Source organism: Trichomycterus rosablanca, chromosome 8 (genome assembly GCF_030014385.1).
Source record: "Trichomycterus rosablanca isolate fTriRos1 chromosome 8, fTriRos1.hap1, whole genome shotgun sequence".
In the NCBI taxonomy this organism is placed as follows: Eukaryota; Metazoa; Chordata; class Actinopteri; order Siluriformes; family Trichomycteridae; genus Trichomycterus; species Trichomycterus rosablanca.
This window is the reverse complement of record NC_085995.1, coordinates 2,744,593-2,768,803: the sequence shown is the minus strand read 5'-3', so window position 1 is coordinate 2,768,803 and position 24,211 is coordinate 2,744,593. Positions and strand designations below refer to the sequence as shown.

The 24,211-nt window shown below is 43.8% G+C and overlaps 1 protein-coding gene across 7 annotated transcripts in view; it reads right to left on the bottom strand.

Annotated features, from left to right (window-relative positions):
* Positions 1-24,211, bottom strand: part of gria3b (glutamate receptor, ionotropic, AMPA 3b) — a 155,109-nt gene that overhangs the window by 5,227 nt on the left and 125,671 nt on the right. For 4 of the 7 annotated variants that reach the window (XM_063000354.1, XM_063000356.1, XM_063000357.1 and 1 more), the window contains 3 exons: positions 20,037-20,235; positions 4,710-4,957; positions 3,778-3,892 (listed from right to left, as the gene is read on the bottom strand). In XM_063000354.1, the coding sequence (XP_062856424.1) occupies positions 3,778-3,892; positions 4,710-4,957; positions 20,037-20,235 (562 nt within the window). Of the gene's footprint in view, positions 1-3,543; positions 3,893-4,564; positions 4,958-20,036; positions 20,236-24,211 lie in introns of those variants that run through there. The other 3 variants (XM_063000358.1, XR_010013484.1, XM_063000355.1) reach the window with 3 other exon arrangements.

Here is a 24,211-nt window from a genome sequence, read left to right as displayed (position 1 = left end):
AGGGTCCTTACACGGCGTATAAAGACCTCACCCACCCACCCTGCAGATACGGTGGCCGATAAGTATCTGCTGCAGGCACTGCCAATTATGCCGAGTTTTGAATGGAGGAGTTCAGAATCTCGGCGCTGGTGAGTCGATTAATTTCTGAAAGATACAGGAGCGTTTCAAAAGCACTAATCATCACAACAATAGAAACAATATTAGAAAACTACAGCCATACTGCCTAGGTTAGGACATCAGTGGTCAGTGGCTGTGACTGAAGACAATTTTTATAGACCAGAAATCGTGTGATCTGATTAGACTGTTCCAGAATTTTCTCAGCTTAAATTTCAGTGTTTTTAAAATCATTCATCCGTTTACTGAGTGACCCGGTCTTGAGCGAGTCTTAATCCTAATCCAGCACTGCTGTACACCAACCCTCCCCAAATTTTAAGTACTTGTAGTACCTTGTTTACAGGAAATGACTGAAACAGATCAGTTACGCTGGTGAGAATTAATTAAACGAGGCTTAGCTCAGAACTATATGATCAAAAGTATGTGGACACCCTTTCTAATTACTGAGTTCTGAGTTGAGGTATTTCAGCTACATCCATTGTTGATTATATCAAATCAATCTTTGTGCCAACAATGTAGGGAAGGCCCTTGGCAGTTCCAGCTAGACAAAGCAGCTCCATAATGACACTGTTTGACAAATGTGACAAAATTGCTTTCATTTTATCCTTATTAAACACTGTAGGGATAAACTGGAACACTGGCCGTGAGCCACGTCTGGTCATTTAACATCCGTATCTGAGTTTACAAATGCATTCTTTTTTTCTACGTATTATATTTTATGCATCTTCTACCATTTTCTCCCAATTTAGCGTAATCAATCTGTCTTTCGCTGCTGGTGGATCCCTGATTACAGTCGAGGTGGGTATATTGCCGCTCACACCTTAGCGGAACCTGTTTTTACCCGTGCATTCTGCACAGGCGCCTCTATCTGCCAATCAGTCCTTACACAGCGTTTGAAGACCCCAACCACATAGTCTGGTCATCCCGCCCTAGCAGAAACGTGTCTGCTGCAGGCACTGCCAATTATGCCCGCTAGATTTAGCCTAGCTGACCGGTGGCAACGCCGAGCATTTCAGAATCTCGGCGCTGGTGTGCTAGCGGAATATCTGGAATATGGAGGCTGTTATAGCTGCAAAGAAATGCAACTCCATATTAATGCTCATAATTTTAGATCTAATATCCAAATATCCAAGCTCATAGTTTCCACACACTTCTGGCCATACAGAGCAATAAAACGAGGGATTAAGACTCATAAATCGTTGGCCTTTCATTATCTGAGTTTGATGAATTTGTGGCTGGAACAGAGTTCTGATTTTATCCTTATTAAACATCGTAGGGATGAACTGGAACACTTACTGTGAGCCAGGTTTGATCATTTGAGCTCATGATGAGTAGTTCTTGGACTAAAGACTAAACAGACACACTTTTCAGAAAGGTGGAGGCTGTTATAGCTGCAAAGAGGTGCATCTCCATATTAATTTCCAAATATCGAAGCTCATAGTTTCCACACACTTTTGGCCACACGGAGCAATAAAACGAGAGGTTAAGACTCATAAATCGTCAGCCTTTCATTATCTGAGAAACGATAGTTCCTACAATAGCAGGATGTGAACGTTATTTACTGATAAAGCGAGGGGGGTGAACACTTTTTAAGGAACTGTATCAGTCTTTTTGGCAGGTCGAGCTCAGCGATAAGCAGCACCCACACGTTTCTCTTTGTCCTGAGGGAAGACATTGATTAACAGTGTAATTATCCTCCAAGTGTTTGGTGAGACTGCGGTGAGAAACCAATCAGAAGTAAGTGATGGGAAAACGTGTACCAGGAGCTCGGCGTTTAAAAAAAAAACTAGCTCTCGGGTTATTTCTCTCTCTCTCTCATTTTTCCTGCTTTTTTAAAAGTCTATTTTGTTTTTTTATTTTATTTTGACTTTGTTCTCACAGCTGGATTTCGAGGCCGGTCCAGCAGAACCACTGTCGTCTCCCAACACAAGCTCATTAGAGCCGGCTCACCGACTGAGCGCTGGCATCGAAAACACTGTGGACTGGAGAAAAAAAAAAGATCAACAGAAGCTGGAACAGAGGAGGTAATTAGGAAAAGCTCATACAGACTGTCACTTCCCCGCATAGCTCTGGGATTTCCTGCTTACTAAATATATCAGAACTCTATATCAGCTCTGTCTGTGAAAGCAAAAAATAAAAGATCTCGGGGTGTGAGATGTTTCATGAAGCCTCATTTTAGAGAAATACCTCGAAAAAAGCACGAGCGATTAGAATAAAACATTTAAAATTAATTTCAAGTAAATAATTCTGGGTCTAAGTTGCTTAGCCTGCAAAGCAATCACTTTCTTAACCGCTTATCCAATTAGGGTCGGGGGGGCCTATCCCAGCTTTTCAATGGGTGCAAGGCACACAGTAACACCCTGGATGGGGCGCCGACGCATCGCAGGGCACACACACACATACACACACACACACCCATTCACCTATAGGGCAATTCAGTGTCTCCAATTAACCTGACTGCACTGAATGTTTTTGGACTGTGGGAGGAAACCGGAGCTCCCGAAGGAAACCCACAAGGCCATGGGGAGAACATGCAAACTCCACACAGAAAGGACCCGGACCTTCTCGCTGTGAGGCGACAGTGCTACCCACCGAGCTGTTGCCTTCCAGCAAGAAGGTCCTGGGTTCGATCCCCAGGTGGAGCGGCCCGGGTCCTTTCTGTGCGGAGTTTGAATGTTCTCCCCGTGTCTGTGTGGGTTTCCTTCGGGAGCTCCGGTTTCCTCCCACAGTCCAAAAACATGCAGTCAGGTTAGTTGGAGACACTGAATTGCCCTATAGGTGAATGGGTGTGTGTGTGTGCATCCAGGGTGTTACTGTGTGCCTTGTGCCCACTGAAAAGCTGGGATAGGCTCCAGCACCCCACACAATCTAAGTGGATAAGCGGTTAATAAAGTGAGTGAGTGGATCCGGTGCCACCCGGAAACACCAGGCACATACCGGGTATAAACTCTAAACAGGGCGTCAATCCATTTAAAGGCTTTACAGACTCTCACACTCACTCTCTATCACATTCAGGGCCAAGTCACATCAGAAAATTCAACCCAGGGCCCCAGGTCAGACCCTAAAACTTAATGGCACCCACTGTGCACCCTACTGTCATAAATGAGAACTGAAACTAAATTTCACGGATCTAAACAGGCGAGTTTAGATGTGCAGACTTATCACAATATCAGCCTTGCTATAAAAAAAAAGTCAAAATTGGAGCGTAAATATGAGAATCATAATAAAAAACGCTGGTTTTAGTGCTGCCCAGCAGAGGGAAAAAGAAGAACAAAACTTTTATCTTCCTTTACCAACTGCTAGGCAGGTCTACCAGCAGTTTGATAGCAGGTGTAAATCCCTTACATAGATATACACATATATTTGGACACACTGCACGGCCACACTGAACATTTATAGTGCTGGATGACACACAAATGAGTCCTACGATTATAAATATAGTCCAGAATACGTTATTTTAAATCTATAGTGAGCTCTCCTCAGTGGGACAAAATCGTACTGGAATTTTTCCCTCCTCCGTTAGTCAGATCAGGGTTTTGGGTTTGATCTTGGATCAGAAATAGATGGATAATAGGATAAATCAGAGAGGAATCCGTTCAGGACTAACAGCCTTGCCGATTACTCTGCACTATGGTACCCGATTTTGGTGACATTGAGGCTGACCTTGGAGTCACCTCCCCCGCTGCCGCACTCTCCCTTGTCGTACCACCATTTGTTTTTCAATTTGTCCAAGAGGCCTTGCTCATTCAGTTTTAAAACTGCCAGGTTAACAGCGTTTCTTGAAACGATAAAACATAACTTGTAAGAAAATGCACAGATCGTGTGAGCAATAGCATGTAGCATGTAGAATCGACGATTAGATTAGACTAGATTAATTATCAAATAGTATAGTATAGAATTAGTCAATAAAAAGAGCACGGAAATACAATTTGGCTAATAAATTTCACGGATATGCAGGTAAGAGACGTCCGGAGCAAAGAAAGCGTTAAATATCAAAAGGTGGCATGGAGGGTTACGCCGTCGGGAAACTGAAGTGTGCGGGATGGGGACACTCATCATCGAGAAGGGAAAAAGTAACAACAACAAACACCATGCAATTAACATTCGTCACAAGTGACGGCGCGGCTTTTACGAGCTAAATTGAAAAACCGTTGGACTGTTAAATTAAAAGTGACAACACAACAGTCAGGAAGGACGACGCACGAGATACAAGAGTGGAGAAAAAAAAACCCAGAGAGAGAAAAGAGGAACATCGAAGAGTGAAGAGAAGGAAAGTACGAGAGACATAAAAGGTGAGATGGTGGTTAAATCGAGGCCTGAAAAAAACAAAATCGGATTCTGATTCTATTAAGGAAGAACACAGACACACAAAGCAGAAGAAACACAGATCATCATCATCATCGTCTCGACTGGAAGAGCATTAAAGCAAACATTATACCGTTAACGTTACCTCGTCAGCGACTCATCGAGAAAACAAGAGAACAGGGGGTGAAGAAATAAAGGAGGGAGGGGGGCAGAGAAATGACAACACAAAACATCAGGGTAGGTGGAATACTATAACAACATGGAGATTATTGTTATATTATTCCACCCACCTTAATGCTGAGCCCTTGGGGGTCGCCACGCCATAGCCCTTGGAGTCGAGGTTGCCTCCCACTTTCATGGTGTCGCACGGCTTCCTCTGCTCGATGTACTCGTTCATGGTGGACTCCAGCAGGAAGGCGAACTTGCCCTTGGACTTGCGCACCCGCGCCACACCGTCGGGCGTGGTCTTGGCGAACACGGACGGCTCGGCCGATTTCATGTACGACCACATTTTCTCGTACACGGCGATTTTCGAGCGCTGCACAAACGGGGAAAGAGAAAAAGAAAAATGTTAATGCTGAATTTGATCACAGTGCAACCCTAATAAAACACTCATTTCTTTTTCCATTCATTTATTTACTTCTTTATTTTTTCATTTATTTAGTTTAGGGTCACGGTGGGTAGGAAACACCCAGACACCCCTGACTTCATGTCTTTAGACTTGTTGGAGGAAACCGGAGCACCTGAAGGACACCCATGAGGACATAGGGAGAACATGCAAACTCCACACATCAAACTCAAGGCCTTCTTGCTGTGAGGAGACAGTGCTACCCACTGCACCACCCACATGCCTTCATTAGACACTTCTTTTCACTTGCATGAGGCAGGTTCATATGGAGATCCGTATCGTGCACTGAGAGTCACACACTGATCCCCATTATCCCCCGTCTATGTGCAGTGCCATCGGTCAGCCAGCAGAGGTCGTGATTGCAGCAGTTATAACAGTTATATTGTCAGTATAGGCGTCCGATCTGCTGGTATTGGAGCTGAGATTTGAACTCGTGAGTTCTGCTCTGGTTTGCTAGCGTGTTTTATCGCTGCGCCACCCGAGCACTCGAGTCCACAAACTTTTACAGTGTTTTGTGACTGGCTTTATGATAAACGATGATGAACGGATGTATGGTACCTCCACAAAACAATAAAAATCAGTCAGACTGTCAGATTGACATTATTATTATTATTATTATTATTATTATTACGTTTTTAACTTTATTTATCAAGAATTTCAAAAACAAATGACACTTTTCTACATCGTCGCCTTCCAATGCATTTTTGGAAGCCGGGCAAGCCGTAGCCTAGTGGTTAAGGCACAGGACTACTAATCCAAAGGTTGCTGGTTCAAGCTCCACCACTGCTAGGTTGCTGCTGTTGGGCCCTTGAGCAAGGCCCTTAACCCTCAGTTGCTCAGACTGTATACTGTAACTGTAATGTAAGTCGCTTTGGATAAAGGCCTATGCTAAAAATGTTAAAATGTTTCCAGTGTCGTACCAACTTAATGCCGTCAGCAAACAATGTTTTCGGTTGAGCGTGTAGCCGCTGATGCGCCGCTGCTTTCACATCATCATCACATGAAAATCTTCTTCCCCTTAAAGCTTCCTTGAGCGTCCAAAGAGGTGGAAATCCGAACTATAAGCGTCTCTCAGTCTCTCAGACACGTCCGATTATTACTGCTCCTCCTATTACACCCTCACCGCTTATAACCAACATATAAAAGTGTGGGAACTTTTTGAAGATACCTTGTATTATTTTTATTATATTGGACACTTGGCTTGGAAGGCTTGGAAGCAGCAACAAACATCATCTTCAAATGGTTCTACTATAGATAAGATAACTTGTGGACACAATCCAAAAATATCCACAGCAGAATCAACAAAATCCACCGGTCGCCTCCCACACCGACTCCACACAGACCAGCGGCTCACATGAAGCGTTAATCTCTAGCCTATACCACCTATAATCTTTTAATAAGATGCTGCTGTCACTCAAACCTCATTACGGTGAGAAAATCAACACCAACACTCCCGGCCAGAGGTGAGGGTCAGATGAAGGTCTGCAGCGAGGCAGCATGGGTAAAGAGCACGCTCTGCATTATTCAGTACGCCTGCGCTCGTGTATTCCTTTTAATTTTGTGGCATTTTCAACAATTCTGACAAGAATTATGCTCCACGCCGCCGGCTCCGCGCCCCAGGCTCGCTGCCACCGGCGTGTCACTTCACATTCAGAGCTGCGCCGGGCATCGCAGGCGGATGAATGGCGCCGGGTAACCTGGAGCTTGCCAACACGCTCAGATTTTGGACAAGCTGTCGAGGTTGCGGTATTAATTAGACTCGAATCCAGCGAGGTCAGACCCGTAATGACACGTCGGGCTGGAGAGGGAAAACAGAACATGTGGATTAACGCTCGGTGCCGATTCTTGTTCTCGGGCATCAGTGGGACGTGTATGACAAGCTGCTCTGACAATAGAACCTCGCATCCCGGATTCACAACACACCCGAGCACTCAGGCTGAAGCAGAAATGCAGAGTGGATGCAGCGCTGGAACTGTCTGCAAGTGAAGAGCTGTCAAAACAGGACGCAAGAGTGCAAATATTATGGGACCGGCTGTGATCTCTGAAGATACTCCTGTCTAAACTCTTCTGGAGAGAAGCACTAGCTGAACCCACAGCCTTTCTGAAACCTGCGTCTGTTAAACGACTACAGAGTTTCATCAGTAACATTCAAAACACCGCGTTCAGCTGTAAAATATTCACCGGCGTGGATAAATTGCTGAATATTTACAATGTTTGTCTCATTATTATTGTTTTTTTTCTTTCGGCTGCTCCTGTATTATTTACGCAACCCTTCTTTCCACCCTTTCTATCTGGGCTTGTGACTGGCACTGAGAGCGCACTGACAGGTGTGCCTATTATTATTATTATTATTATGCCTGACCGGCTGATAGCACCGCTGAGATTGGAACCCTGCATCCCCAGATTTCAGCAGTAGTGATACACTACCGCTGTGCCACCTCATAGGTAGTTCTTATCATAGTTATAATTACTGGAGACTATTTGCCCATGTAAAAAGGGATAGTTTAACTATTATTGATTGATTCATTGATTACTTTATTAATCCCCAAAGGTAAACTACTAGTTTTACTATTAACTACTACTACTAACTATTAAAGCTAGCTATTAACATTTGCAACATTTAGTGAATGCTTTTATCCAAAGCGAATACAAAGCTGTTTGGTTAAGGGCCTTGCTCAGGGGCCCAACAGTGGTTACTTTGGCAGTGGTGGGGCTTGAACCAGCAACCTCCTGCTTGCTGGTCCAGTACTTTACCGCCGCCCTGAGCTACCCAGCTATTAAAAAGGACATGGAACAGTGGTCTCTCTGTCACCCCGAGAGGAAATTCATCCAGATGAAAAGGAAGCTGATCAAACTTTAAATCGACAGACAGACAGATGGATAGATAGATAGAAAGATAGACAGACGGACAGACAGATAGATGAGCTGTCTCGCTGCTTTATGATAGACAGACAGACAAAAAGATAGATAGACAGACAGACAAATAGATAGATAGATAGATAGATAGATAGATAGATAGATAAGCTGTCTCACTGCTTTATCATTATACAGACAGACAAAAAGATAGACAGATAGATAGATATATAGATAGATACACAGAAAGATAGAAAGACAGACAGACATATAGATAGCTAGACAGACAGATAAACAAGTAGACAGATAAGTAGACAGACTAATAGATAGATGAGCTGTCTCACTGCTTTAGCATTATACAGACAGACAAAAAGATAGACAGACAGACAGATATATAGATAGATACACAGATAGAAAGATAGACAAAGAGACATATAGATAGATAGACAGACAGATAGATAGATGAGCTGTCTCACTGCTTTATGATATACAGACAGACAAAAAGATAGACAGACAGACAGATATATAGATAAATAGATAGGTAGATAGAAAGACAGACAAATAGACAAATAGACAGACAGACTGACAGATAGTTATATAGATAGACAGATAGATAAAAAGAAAACAGACAGGTAGACAGACAGACATATAGATAGCTAGACAGACAGATAGACAAATAGACAGATAAGTAGACAGACAGACTGACAGATGAGCTGTCTCGCTGCTTTATGATATACAGACAGACAGACAGATATATAGATAGATACACAGATAGAAAGATAGAAAGACAAACAGACAGACAGACAGGCATATAAATAGCTAGACAGACAGATAGACAAATAGGCAGATAAATAGACAGACATACTGATAGACAGACAGATAGGTAGATAAATAGACAGACAGACAGCTAGAGATACAGATAGAGAAATGGATAGACAGACAAACAGATAGACAAACAGACAGGGGGTGATGTGTAGGAGGATTTTAGTCATTCTCATTTTAACACATGCTCGTATAAGCTGTGATGGTTTCACATCAGACAGAGGAGGTGTATCAGAGAGACATTTGTTCAAGCACAATTTCCCTTTGACACGGCCCTCAGGAGCGATGTTGTCTGAGATGGCATGACCAAATGAGCCCGAAAAAATGGATTTTGGCATTGATTGGTGCGGTAGGAACATGAGCTGTCTCGCTGCTTTATGAAGTCAATTCATCAATACCGGAGCAGGAATGAAGTGCCTCCGACCCAAACAGAGTGCGCGAGAGGGTTGGGGGGGGGGGGGGGGGGGGGGGGGGGGGGGGGTGGAGGGTAATGAGCGATTGTATAAAAGGGAACAGGTCTGACGATCGTACTTTCATCACGTCTAAATAGCAGTTCCTCACCCTCCACAGCGCCGCGCTCGTTTAAGATCCGGATAAATCCGAAAGGTTCGGCGCTGCTAATTAAATGGACATTTTGCCGGGCAATTATGTCACGCCGGTTTCCTACATCAGCTCCGTCTCTATTGTTCCTGCTTCAGACGGAACAGGAGACGTGATGTGGGTTTAAGTGTTTCTTTAACGGCAACGGTCTTGGCATCAATGCTAATTTATTTAGCCGAGAGTTAAAAAAGAAGCTTTTATTCTAGCCTCCGCTGATACTCTGGGCTGTAACCTGTCACTTCCATTGCTCAGGATGTGCCTATAACAAGGTTGGGTACAGAAAGGCTTGAGGGTAAATAAAAGGGTGCTACTGACCAAATTTGAACCCACTGGAGGTGCCACTGCAGCTGTGAAGTCAATTTCTGTTGTGTCAAAAAAAGTGTTATCATCACGGCTGGATTAACCCCGCAGGGCTGTCAAAGCTTCAGCTTTAAACCTCACAAGTGTGGAGGACATCAAAAAAGGACATTAAGAAGCTCGGGTTGGGTAGTCTAACCTAGTCCACCACCGCTGAGATCCTAGTTTGAATCCCAGCTGTGCTATCGACCGTACAGGAGGGACAGTGGTCGAGCGGAGGGCGGTCAAGATACTTACACAACAGATCGGCGTGGTTCATAGCGGTCCACAACACTGCATTTTGAGACCCTGTCTCTAGCAGATGAACAGGCAGGGGCAGTGCACGTTTTGGAGGGGGTGCGTGTCGGTCCACGACCTTCCTCAGTCAAAAGTGAGGCGTGGCAGCAGGTATGGATACGACTTGTTAAAAAAAATGACACAATATGAACTCAAAAGCATTTGTAAAGCTCTGGGACTCCACCAAACCACAGTAAGAGCAATCAACTCACTTTCTAAACCGTTTATTCATTCAGGGTCGTCGGGGGGAGGGGGGGCATGCTGGAGTCTATCTCAGCTTTTGAAATGGGCGCGAGTCACACAGTACACAGTTACACCCTGGACGGGGCGCCAGTCCATCACAGGGCAAACACACACACATACACACCCATTCACCCGTAAGGTGAATGAAAACCGGAGCTCCCGGAGGAAACCCACGCAGACACGGGGAGAACATGCAAACTCCACACAGAAAGGACCAGGACTGCCCCACCTGGGAATAGAACATAGGACCTTCTTGCTGTGAGGCAACAGTGCTACCCACTTAGCCACCATGCCGCCCAGACCAATTAACTTTAAATGGAAATAACAATCCATTCAGGAGTGTCCAGCTTAATACCATATTGACACCATGGGACACCCCTTCTAGTTCAATCAATCAGTATAAAATGATGTACTTCCAACTTTGCAGCGACAGTTTAGGGAAGGCCCTTTCCTGTTCTAGCATGTTCGTGCCTCTCTATAAAGACATGAAGAACGTCTCAGTTTAAGGAAACTTTAGTGTCCTGCACAGAACCCTGACCTCAGCACCACTTAACAGCTCTGAATGAACCGGAACATCAACTGAGTCTTTCTTGACTTAACATCAATGCCTAAAATGAATGGGAACAAATTATAGCTGAAAAGATCACATAGAGGTCAGTCTGTTTTAATAACATTTGCTTTTTAAATGGGATGTTCAACAAGCTCATGGTCAGGTGTCCAAGTACTTTTGGGTGTACAGTGTATATCCATTCTGGTATGCTGGTATCCAGTTATATTGGAAGCTTATAATGCAAAATGTTGTGTAAGCTTGAACAGAATTAGATTTTATTCTGTTTCTCTTGGTGAAATAACATGTTTTGTTTAATGATCTGAAGATGCAATAACTGAGAAAATTGTTTGCATAAACAAAAAAACACTATTCCTAAAATGAAATACATTTAAGATTAAATTGAATCAATAGTTCTTGTCATCTATTTTAGCTGGTAGCAGTGTTCCGGAGCTCGGCACAAGCACTTGAGCCGAGTTAATGCAGCCAGAAAGCAGCAGGAGAAGAGCAGTTGTATCCCCGAGTCAGAATAAAGCACCTGCTTAACACTAACACCCAGATCATCTCTATTGATTTCTGAGTTAAGCAGCATTTCCAAAAGTGCAGTCAGCATCGCCTCTAACCGCCCCCCTCCCAAAAAAACCCTGCATTGCAGCCTGCTTTCATCATTTCCTTTCCCTTCCTTTCTCCCTCCCTGTGCTCCTCCTGCAGCTCCCTTTATTCCATCTTCTCTCAGTTCACCACCACGTGTTCTGGTACCCTCACCCCGACCACCTAATCCAACATTTGCTTCTATAATTTACAGTTTGAGGATGTTCCTCTGCTCACTTCCTCTCCATATCTTAAGACAGAAAGAGAAACTGAGCTTGGTGGGGCATCGATCGACCCAAAGCCCGGAATATCAAAACAATTTTCTCTTCGAGCGGCTAAAGTTCAGCCGGAGTAAGACAGGGCGGAATCCGTGTTGAAGGTTATTGCAGCGTCGGACGAGCACTCAAAAGGTATTACTAGAAGCCGTCAATCTGCCCTCACGTACGCTTTAAAGCTCAAAAGGCCTCGCAGGTGTAAAAGTCATAATGCGGTTGAATCTATAGAGGACCAATGTTCACCTGGAAAGAGAACTGGTGAGCAGAAGTCGTAGGTAGTAGCTACGTTTTCTGCTGCATTATCCTGGTCAGGGTTGTGGTGGGTCTGATTCATCGCCAGTTCATCACAGGGCAAACACACACACACACACACACACACACATTCACACTTAGGACAAATTTATAGCAGCTCCAATTAGCCTGGTTGCATGTCTGTGAAAGGAAACCCACACAGACACAAGGAGAACATGCCAACAGTTTGTTGTGTATAGGGCAGCAAAAGGGGGACCAACACAATATTAGGAAGGCATAATGTCATGCCTGATCGGTAAAGTAATAACATTTAATTCAATTTTTGCCTTGTTTTTGTTTAAAAGACGCCGGACCATACGCAATTAATACAAATCTTCAAAATAGCTGTATTTAATAACAACATGGCAACCAGAGGTGTCAAATTCTGCACGTAATTTCCATACATTGAGTACTCACCCAGTAATATGATCTCAATCACCCGTGTACTGTACTGTAGTACTGTAGCACAGCATTAGAGAACTGGGATTTGTTTAACTAACTGGTACTAAAAGTTGGGTGTAGCCTACACAGGACTTAAAAACTTGCACTGTACTTAGAAACAACCTGGCAACCATGAAGGCACAAAATGGATGCAGTTCGTTTTCATAATCAAAACATCAAATCAGGAAACAATTTTTCACACATATGTATTGAGTTTTCTGTATAATGCAAATATTCACCAACATTATTTCTTTCATGAGTTTGTATTACCAAATTTTGGCATTTAAAAAAAAAGGGGAAAAGCCAAACAAATAAAGAAGGTACACGCTGATAGAGCTACTTGGGAACTACCTGGCAACCCCAGAGATGTAAACGCGTGCGTTGAGGTATTTTTATAATCTAAAAATCTGCCCAAGCTGTTAATATCACGTCTTAATTTGCTAAATAAATAACACAGCTTGTAGAAACACACAAAGAGCAGTTAGTACTGGTGCAGGTTATCGTTTTAATTAGACTTTTGCTCCGAGACTATGCTGTATTACACCCAACAGCATAAACAACACAAATACACCTAATAAAATCTGCTTTATCAGCCTGTATTTTGATTTTTCATAGTGGATTTTGGACTGATTACAGGAAACAGATTGTTTATATAATAGGTAGCAGTTGGAACAGGACCGAATTGATTTCAGGGTGAACTGACACAACCTGGTGTAGTACAAACTGTGCTCCAAATAGCGCAAGTTAAACTTTTCCAAATAAAAGTTGCTAAATAAATGTGGACTGGCAAGATGTTGATGACATTTCTAAGTAAAATATGAAGAACAGTGCACTAAATAAATGACAGGAAGACACCAGGCCCTGTTCATGTGTTGATCTGTTGATGTGGACTGAATATGCGCCAAAAGCGCTCCAAGTGGAATATAAAGATGCCAATGCGTCGAATAAATGGCAAAATTATACAGCGCCATGAAGCGTATCTTTATGCTCATGCTAGCCGTTCATTTTCACATTTATATTCCAGTGTTGGGCAGTTTAGAGCTTCTGTAGATGTGATTTGTACGTGGCAGACAGTTCTGGCGCATCTGTAGCGGCTGTTAAGCAGCAGGGATGCTTTTCCTGCGGTGTTTTACGGGACGCACGGTGGGATTTTCCCGTTCCAGCTGGCGCACTTCACCGAGGAGACAGATGTAGGAACGTTAAGGGGCTATTGATCAAGGATCAAGTGTTTTCTCTTCACACGTAAAACACCAACCTGCCATTTCATTTGTCTGCTTCTGTCTGTAAATATTTCTCCAGGAGGAGGGAAACAAATCAGATTGACGCTGACTGCGCCACTTCAGTGTCAATCAGCACCGACGTTCAGAACTTCTGTGATCCAGGAATGACAAATCTGCACATCAAAGTCACAATAAACCTGTATGTTTTTAGTTTTCATCACTATTTTAATCCCCAAGCCGACCATACACGCAGTACAACTGCACCTTCCTGCACTTTTAATTCCATTCCATTTGTTTATTTACACTCAATCCATCCTCATCATTAATAACGGCTCTGTAGTTATTTAATATATGTTATTCAATATATGTAAAACTCAGGTTACCTTCAATCTTGGTTATGTTTGTGCTGTTTTTTTTAAAATTTATATTGTTGAATTTTTATTGTGTGTATTTGATGTATAATGCTACTGGGAATTTAATTTCCTTTGGGATCAATAACGTATCTATCTATCTATCCATCCATCCATCCATCCATCCATCCATCCATCTACACACAGCCGAAATCACCATGATAAATATTTCACATCTCATTTATTTCCACAAATTAATTCCATCATTAATTTTTCATTAGGTGTGGATTTAGCTCGGCGTGCATCTCATCAAAGAGGAAAAAACCTGGAGCTCGGCTTGAATAGAAGTGTGTGCGGCTTTGATTTTTAATAATGACCCCTAGATTAAAGTTGCTGTCGGTGCAAAAAGCCTTAACGCACAGTGTACATCTGAAGGGAGGATCTTACAAAAACTGGGTATTCCACACAAAATTATTGGACATAGGTGCTTGATTTCTTTTACCTTTCATTTCTGCATCTTCTCCCTTTTTCTCCCCAATTTATCGTAGCCGATTTTTCTTCCACTGCTGGAGACTCCAGTTGCATCCGAGGAGGGTATATTTTTTTAGATTAGATTAGATTAGATTCAACTTTATTGTCATTACACATGTACAAGTACAAGGCAATGAAATGCAGTTTAGCATCTAACCAGAAGTGCAATAAGCAGCAAGTGCAGGATAAACGGTATCTACGATATACAGTACACAAGATATGAACAAGATATACAGGCGAATATAATATTGAATGTACTATAAACAAGATATATAGCTAATATATACAGGGGTTGGACAAAATAACTGAAACACCTGTCATTTTAGTGTGGGAGGTTTCATGGCTAAATTGGACCAGTCTGGTGGCCAATCTTCATTAATTGCACATTGCACCAGTAAGAGCAGAGTGTGAAGGTTCAATTAGCAGGGTAAGAGCACAGTTTTGCTCAAAATATTGCAATGCACACAACATTATGGGTGACATACCAGAGTTCAAAAGAGGACAAATTGTTGGTGCACGTCTTGCTGGCGCATCTGTGACCAAGACAGCAAGTCTTTGTGATGTATCAAGAGCCACGGTATCCAGGGTAATGTCAGCATACCACCAAGAAGGACAAACCACATCCAACAGGATTAACTGTGGACGCAAGAGGAAGCTGTCTGAAAGGGATGTTCGGGTGCTAACCCGGATTGTATCCAAAAAACATAAAACCACGGCTGCCCAAATCACGGCAGAATTAAATGTGCACCTCAACTCTCCTGTTTCCACCAGAACTGTCCGTCGGGAGCTCCACAGGGTCGATATACACGGCCGGGCTGCTATAGCCAAACCTTTGGTCACTCGTGCCAATGCCAAACGTCGGTTTCAATGGTGCAAGGAGCGCAAATCTTGGGCTGTGGACAATGTGAAACATGTATTGTTCTCTGATGAGTCCACCTTTACTGTTTTCCCCACATCCGGGAGAGTTACGGTGTGGAGAAGCCCCAAAGAAGCGTACCACCCAGACTGTTGCATGCCCAGAGTGAAGCATGGGGGTGGATCAGTGATGGTTTGGGCTGCCATATCATGGCATTCCCTTGGCCCAATACTTGTGCTAGATGGGCGCGTCACTGCCAAGGACTACCGAACCATTCTGGAGGACCATGTGCATCCAATGGCGGTGCCGTGTATCAGGATGACAATGCACCAATACACACAGCAAGACTGGTGAAAGATTGGTTTGATGAACATGAAAGTGAAGTTGAACATCTCCCATGGCCTGCACAGTCACCAGATCTAAATATTATTGAGCCACTTTGGGGTGTTTTGGAGAAGCGAGTCAGGAAACGTTTTCCTCCACCAGCATCACGTAGTGACCTGGCCACTATCCTGCAAGAAGAATGGCTTAAAATCCCTCTGACCACTGTGCAGGACTTGTATATGTCATTTCCAAGATGAATTGACGCTGTATTGGCTGCAAAAGGAGGCCCTACACCATACTAATAAATTATTGTGGTCTAAAACCAGGTGTTTCAGTTATTTTGTCCAGCCCCTGTATATATAGACATAATGTACAGATTAATGTGTAGATTAAGGTTTTTATTTTTAATTTTATTAAGGTTTTTATTATAATATTTGCCAGTCCACCGACCCCTTCTTATTCGCCCGTACTTCGGTGGATTAGCGTGTGAGTCTTGCGTACAAAGAGTCACACGCTGACCTCCACGTTCCTCCACTTCTGTACAGGCTCCTCGGGCTACTAACCAGGGTCCTTATACAGCGTCAGAGACTCGGCTCTCTTTTAAGTTTGTTCTTTTTCCACCCAGCAGACTTTAGTGGCCGATTTCGTCTGCTGCAGGCACTGGTGATCGTGTCCGCTAGGGGCGCCCAGCCGACCTGTAGCAGAGCTGAGATTCGAACTCGGGGATTATCAGTGCTGGGGTGCTAGCTGAATAATTGTTTTTATTCCCATATTACGGTTTAGCTTTTTTTAGTCATTCACTGTCTGTTGTACCAACAGTTTATCCTGGTCCTGGTCATGTTGGGTCTGATTCATTGGGTGAAAGGTCGGAAACACCCCGGACAGGTAACAACACACACATACTCACTGACACTGAAATTTCTAGTAGCTCCTGTTGGCCTGACTGCATGTTTTTTTGACTTGTGGGAGAAAACCCACACAGACACGAGGAGAACATGCAAACTCCACACAGAAAGGACCCTGGCTGCCTGGCCTGGGGAATCGAACCCAAGCTCTTTTTGCTGTAATGCAACTCGGCAGATTTTTAATGAACCCAAAATAAACTATAACAGAACTTTGACAGAGTTTGTGAGTCTTTTGTTCTGACACGTAGCCCTCATTTCACGACTGTATTATTAATTCCTCCTCTATACCCAATTCAGTGCTCAAATATTTGTATCTGATGAATGTGCAGCCCAGCCGACGTCTATCCATAAAAGATCAAGACAGGAAGTCAGTAACACAGATCTCAGTGAACGAGAACAGGTAAAAATTCCTCAGCTCACTCCTGAATCCCGTCATACACCCCGAACACCCGCCGCTTCATTCCACACGTCACTGAGCTCCCTGAAACAAAAATCTACGCAAGATATTTGCGAAAACACGAGCACACAGGGGCGTGTGCGTTCCGGCGATGGCATATGTCTCGCTCCGAACGACGGGGCTGATCTGAGACTTCCAGCTGCTTCCCGCCGTACGGGTCTAATTAAACTAGAATGTGGTTCCTGAAGAACCGGATCTGAAATAGAACTCGGCGTCCATTAATCAGGATTTTTTTCCCTCCGTCAGCGCTGTGCGGTTTTAATTAAAAGTCCCCTGGAACGGCGGTTCACACTTGTCATTTCGGGTTTGAAAGCTGGAGCGAATAAGTAGGACGCTCATTATATAGAAACACGGAGAGACAAGCAGAGTCCCCGACTGGCATCTGGTCGTGTTGCTGGAAACCATTAATGACATGGAAAACATGGCAGACCGTGATTGATGTGGCTCCCGGTTCCTCGGCTGATAGCAAACAAGGACACGCTTGTGAGAACGGAGACAGTTCTACACTGGTTACACACTGGTGCGCTTTATTCCCAGTCATTAGTCAGCACTTCATACACTCATGTCTCCGTTTAGATTCTTGGAGGTGCCGCTGACGTGATCAGGCACTCGACAGAAAAGTGTCTGAGGGAGGGCCGGACAGATGAGATACAGTCACTGCTAGAGCGCCTCCTACTGTCTGATCGTGGTGGAGGAATAGGAGATAGTGCCAGTGCAGAAAGAACGATATATGGCCGAAATTATGTGGGCACGCCATTTCAGAAGCATGGGCATTGAAATAAAGCTTCAATTCTCTTCTGGGAAGGCGTTTCACAAGATTTCGGAGTGTGTCTGTGGGTATTTGTGCCTCATGTAGTAACACACCACGGACGGGACGCCAATCCATCGAGGGGCCTTGGCCACACGTGTATGTAAGTAGAAGCCCGGCTGGTCGATAGCACTGCTGGCGATTCAAACCCTGGACCCCGGCGGAAGTGGACCAGCATTATGTACCGCCTGCTTTTGGCCACGTTGTGTGCATTAAATAACAATAAGTGTGTTTTTATAGAAAGGGTTTTGCTGAGTGCTGTAATGATAGACCTCATAAATAAAGCACTCACTCTAACACGACCGGCGTAAAGACGAGGCTTGTCAGTTTTCCCTCTCATCTAAACATCTTCAATAGTTAATTTTAGCCTTAATTGCCAAGCCGGTCCCACTGTGCCGGGAGCCATATTGCTTACTTCATCTTCTCCCGTCTTTCGAGTGCGCTATTTCACCCCCGGGGCCTCTTTTCATCACGTCCAATTTGCCGGCCCAGGCAAAGCAACTAATTATATTCGGGGAGTTGACCTCTCGGGTGGTGGGATGAGCTATGGGCTTTGATTAGGCTGCTTTATCACCTCGCCGCCCCCGGTGCCCTCCTGACTCTCTGACAGACTCGCTGTACACAGAAGCTGCTGGAGAAATCCTCACAGTTTATCATCAGTTCTTTCTTAAAGAAATCAGTAGCATCTTCTAAAAAAAAAAAAGTGAGCACAGATGGATAATATCTAATAACTTGTAGACCTGGAAACATGGGTTCTTACAACACGTATCCTCATGCAACAGTGGACTGAAATTTCTCCAAATTCCCCTGAATGTTTTCACAATATTATATAATATTTTATATGGTTTATTTATTATTTTTAATGCATTTTCTCCCCTTTTTCTCCCCCTTTAGCGAGTCCAATTGCCAGATTGCGTCATGCTTCCTCTCCGCCTATGCCGATCCCCGTCCCGACCGAGGAGATCGAAGCAAACCCACGCCCCCTCCGACACGTGGGCAGCAAGCCGTATGCATCTTATCACCCACACATTGATGAGTGTTGTGCCACTCAGCGTTGTGTACGGAGAGACACACCCTGACAGCACTCTTTCCTCATCTCTGTGTAGGCGCCTCTAATCAGCCAGCAGAGGTCGTAATTGCACCATTCTGACAGAGAGAGACCATATCCGGCTTAGTCCCACCCATATCTGAACAACAGGCCAATCGCTGTTCGTGTGACCGCTCAGCCTCAGCCGGCAGGCAGAGCTGAGATTTGATACGATGTATTAGAGATCCCGGCTCCGGTTGCAGCGTGTGTTTTTACCGCTGCGCCACCTGAGCAGACCAATATTATATAATATAAGTAAATGGCAAAAAATGAAATGTTGCAATTAGTGCTGGGCGGTTTGACGGTACATTCAGTATACCGTCTTTGATCCCTCATATCGTATGGATTTTTCAAATACCGCCATACCCTAGCACAGTTAATACAACAGCTGTGGGCTTCAGTAGGCAGCAAATCGTATAATATTGTTCACAGCTAAAAGCGCTATGGAGAAACAACGACATTACGAACGCAGTAACGATCCACACATACAAGGACACGATTCCTCTATAATCAGTGCAGAAAGAAGCTTTCAGATCAATAATCTGATCAAAACTCTGGATTCCGGGTCTGTCTTACAGGGTGAAAATACTTCAGGTCAGTCGCTAAACCAACGTTATAAGTGACCTGGAAGCAGAGAGATTTAAAGTCGTCCACTTTTCTACAACAGACCTGTGGTCAGGTTGTACAGTGGAGTTTGCAAATGTGGTTTTATTTGTTAAAGGGAGAGTTAAGGGTAATTGTATAATACTTAGATATTAAATAAACAATATAAATTGTATTATTGCAACTGTTTTTCGCCACTGATTCCATCATATATTGTGTCATATTGGGCCAAGCAAAGCTTATAGTCCTCAAAACACATGCGTAAATGTGTGAAATTCTATGTCAGAACATCTTTTGTGTAGCTGGAAGATATTAATCCTTTAAGGGCTTCGATCCTTTAAGAGTTTGATCACCCGATGGAGGTTGCTCATTGTCATCGCACTAAATTATAAATGCAGTTATGCGCTTAGTTAACTTATAGAGCAAATATCTGCCAGCAATTCCACCAAATGAATCCGACCTGGGGTTTCACTGCGACCCTAAAGGTCAAACCAGACTTTTCTCCTGTTGAACAGAACTTGCAATCACAGAACAGAAGGAGAGCAGACTCACCCTGAAGAACTCTTTGGTGGAACCTGAGTCGAGCGTCCCGTAGGCGATCTCTGTTTGTTTGGCTAGATCTTCGGCGCTCTCGATGGGCGAGACCATTCTCTCCACCGTGAGGAAGGCGGCCAGGTTAGCCGTGTAGGACGAGATGATGATGAGGGTGAAGAACCACCAGACACCTCCCACTATTCTTCCCGATAAGGACCTAAAAAATACAAAAATCGATATTTTATTAAAGAATGCTACACAATAAAACAAACGATGTGGCTATATTTTGAAATACGTTAAATATAAACGACATATCTTAGTGTGTGGAATAATAATAATTATGAATAAAATAGCCCAGCTGAAGATGCATGGAAGATCATCAGCTGCTTGCTGGTCCGAGCTGACCACAAACCCAGTATTTACCAGCTTAAACCAGCAAGGTGGCACCAAAAACAAACTAAACTAGCAACCAACTAATGCTAATTAAAAAAAAAATTGACATATCCAATCACATTTACATTTTCAGCATTTAGCAGACGCCTTTATCCAAAGCGACTTACATTGCAGTTACAGTGTACAGTCTGAGCAATTGAGGGTTAAGGGCCTTGCCACCTGACAGTGGTGGGGCTTGAACCAGCAACCCTCTGATCACTGGTTCAGTACCTTAACCACTAGGCTACAGCTGGCCCAATCACCCGATCGCATTTCACTTCCTCTACTGATGCTGACCTCCACTCCTGACCGAGGAGACTCGTGTGCAGTAGCCGACTGCTTCTAAGCAATTGAGGGTTAAGGGCCTTGCTGAAGGGCCCAACAGTGACAACCTGGCAAAGGTGGGGCTTGAATCAGCGACCTTTTGATTACTAGTCTAGTACCTTAATCACTAGGCTACCACTGCCCTCGAAACTACATACTGCAAGTAAATGTGCAAAGATGCATAACCTGGTGGAAAAAGCACAAACCTGGACCCCTGAGCAAAGACAAATATAAACACGTCTTGTAAGTGGTGAAAAGGAATGCCAACATTACAAAGTGGTAAATGCTTTACTGTCCCAACTTTATTTGGAATGTGTTGCAGGCCTGAAATGCAGGAATGGATGTTTATTAATAAATGAAATGAAGTTGAGCAGATAAAACATTAAATATCTCAGATTCATCCTGTCTGACATCAAATAAAAGTCAAAGTAAATGTAAGAAACACTGTCCCAACTTTTTCTGATTTGGGGTTGAAACCATTTACACCACCAATTATTATTATTATTATTATTATTATTATTATTGTTATTATTATTTCTAGCTCTATATATTTTACAAGACAATAAATAGGAGAAAATAAACAATGTTAGTTGACGGTTTAATGTCAGGGTGACGCACGTCTGAGAGATTATAGATTATATACTTCCCATGCATTAGATGCGGCATGAAATCCGTTAGATCATGCTGCGTACGTTATAAAAAACGTCTGATGGACTTTCTTTCTGCTGCTGCACATTCTATGGAAAAGTACTAGATGCCAGTGGCGTTGCGGGAGATTAGCAGTCTAACATCCTAGCCAACCCCCCTCACAGACTCAAGTTTCTCAACGGTGTGGCACTGAGCACACACACTGAGAGTCACACAAACACTGCATGTCTTTGGACTGTGGGAGGAAACCGGAGCAAAAATATACTAATCATATTCCCTAATAATGTTTCCTTTATAATGACTTTAAAATGATACATATACATATATATACTGATCAGCCATAACATTAAAACCACCTCCTTGTTTCTACACTCACTGTCCATTTTATCAGCTCCACTTACCATATAGAAGCACTTTGTAGTTCTACAATTACTGACTGTAGTCCATCTGTTTCTCTACATACTTTGTTACCCCCTTTCATGCTGTTCTTCAATGGTCAGGACCCCCACAGAGCAGGTATTATTTAGGTGGTGGATCATTCTCAGCACTGCAGTGACACTGACATGGTGGTGGTGTGTTAGTGTGTGTTGTGCTGGTATGAGTGGATCGGACACAGCAGCGCTGCTGGAGTTTTTAAACACCGTGTCCACTCACTGTCCACTCTATTAGACACTCCTACCTAGTCGGTCCACCTTGTAGATGTAAAGTCAGAGACGATCGCTCATCTATTGCTGCTGTTTGAGTCGATCATCTTCTAGACCTTCATCAGTGGTCATAGGACGCTGCCCACTGTGCGTTATTGGCTGGATATTTTTGGTTGGTGGACTATTCTCAGTCCAGCAGTGACAGTGAGGGGTTTAAAAACTCCAGCAGCACTGCTGTGTCTGATCCACTCATACCAGCACAACACACACTAACACACCACCACCATGTCAGTGTTACTGCAGTGCTGAGAACCGCTTATTATTATTTTTTTTGCAGTCGAGGTGGGTATATTGCTGCTCACGCCACCTCCGACCTGCACGCAGCCCTTAGCGGAACCCTTTTCCACCTCTATCCACTAATCAGGGTCCTTACACAGCATTTGAAGACCTTACCTACAATGCCCAGTCATCCCTCACTGCAGGCACTGCCAATTATGCCCGCTAGATGGCATCCAGCCAACCGGTAGCAACGCCGAGTTTCAGACCGATGAGTTCAGAATCTCTGCGCTGGTGTGCTAGCAGAATATCTAAATTATATAAGACCATAACTAAATTCTAATATTATGTAAATGACAATGGAACTATTTGAGGGGAAGGGAAGAGGAAGTCACATGACATTATAGGTACAGAGGTTTTGTTTTTGATTAAACGTTATACGCTTGTAAATAAACGTTATGGATAAAACAGACCTTCCAATAAAAACTAATAGTTTCCAGAGCTGCACTGGTTTCTTTCATTCTTGCTATTGTCTCCTCCACAGCAGCTATAATGAACGTTATATTAAACACGTATGCGTTAGAGAATACACTAGTAATCCATTTAAACCTAATCAAGTTTCGATCGAGCGGTGCGTTTTAGTCAATAAAAAACAGATCTGAGCCAAGAAAAGTTGCTTATTACAATCAACTGATGAGAAATCGATTCAAGTAAATCACAATAATCTGCTCAGTCCAGACGAATCACAGATCCACCATGAAAAACAGCCAAAGAAAAGGAAAACAAAACAGAAAACTGGAGACATGGGCTGTAAAAGCCGGAATACATTCTGGACATGATTCATTTTGTCCTGGTCAGGGTCACGGTGGGTCTGATTCATTGGGAAAAGGGCAAGAAACAACCCAAACAGGTCACCAGGTCATCACAGGGCAAACACACACACTGCATGTTCTTGGACTGTCGGAGGAAACCCACACAGACACAGGGAGAACATGCAAACTCCACCGCCGGGGAATCAAAGCCAGGCCCTTCTTAATTAGAGGCTGTGAGTCAACAGGCACACAATGTGACCGGTCTTTTGACTATATATAGAGGTCGCCACAGCGGATCAGACGCCCCTCCCTGACGCAACCCTCCTATTTATATCAGGCATGTCCTAGGGCAGCAATAGGGTACAGGACTAGTAATCAGAAAGTTACTTGTTCAAGCCCCACATCTGCCAAAGTCACTGTTGGGCTCTTGATCAAGGCCCTGAATTGCTTGCAATGTATACTGTCTCAACTGTAAGTCGCGTTGGATAAAGGCGTCTGCTAAATACTGAAAATTGTACCGTAAAATGTAAGTGTAAACGTCCATGCAGATGCCTGACCGGCCGATAGTTTTGAACCCTGGATCCCCAGATTTTACAAGTAGTGGACCAGCGTGTGCTGGCAAAGGGTCGCAAGCCGAAAAAAAATTAGTCGCAGAGAAAAATAATAATATAATACTAATTACATTTATTAGCCGCTCAGGTGGCGCAGCGGTAAAGTACGCTAGCACACCAGAGTTGGGGTTTCAAATACATTGTATCGAATCTCAGCTCTGCCTTCCGACTGGGCTGGGCGGCAGCATGAGCAACGATTGGCTGTTGTTCAGTGTTAGAGGGTAAGAAAGTCGGATCGTAGGTCCTCATAACTGGTGCGACTGCAGCCCCTGCTGGCTGACTGATGGTGACTGCACAGGGCTGAGGAATAATGCTGATGGGGTGTGGCCCTCTGTACACAGTGCCCGTCGGTGTATGACCTCGACTTGTGCAGGTGAAAAATGCAGTTTGTGCTGACTGTATGTGCCGGATGTCAGTTAAGAGGCGTCCTCAGTCAGCGGTGAGGG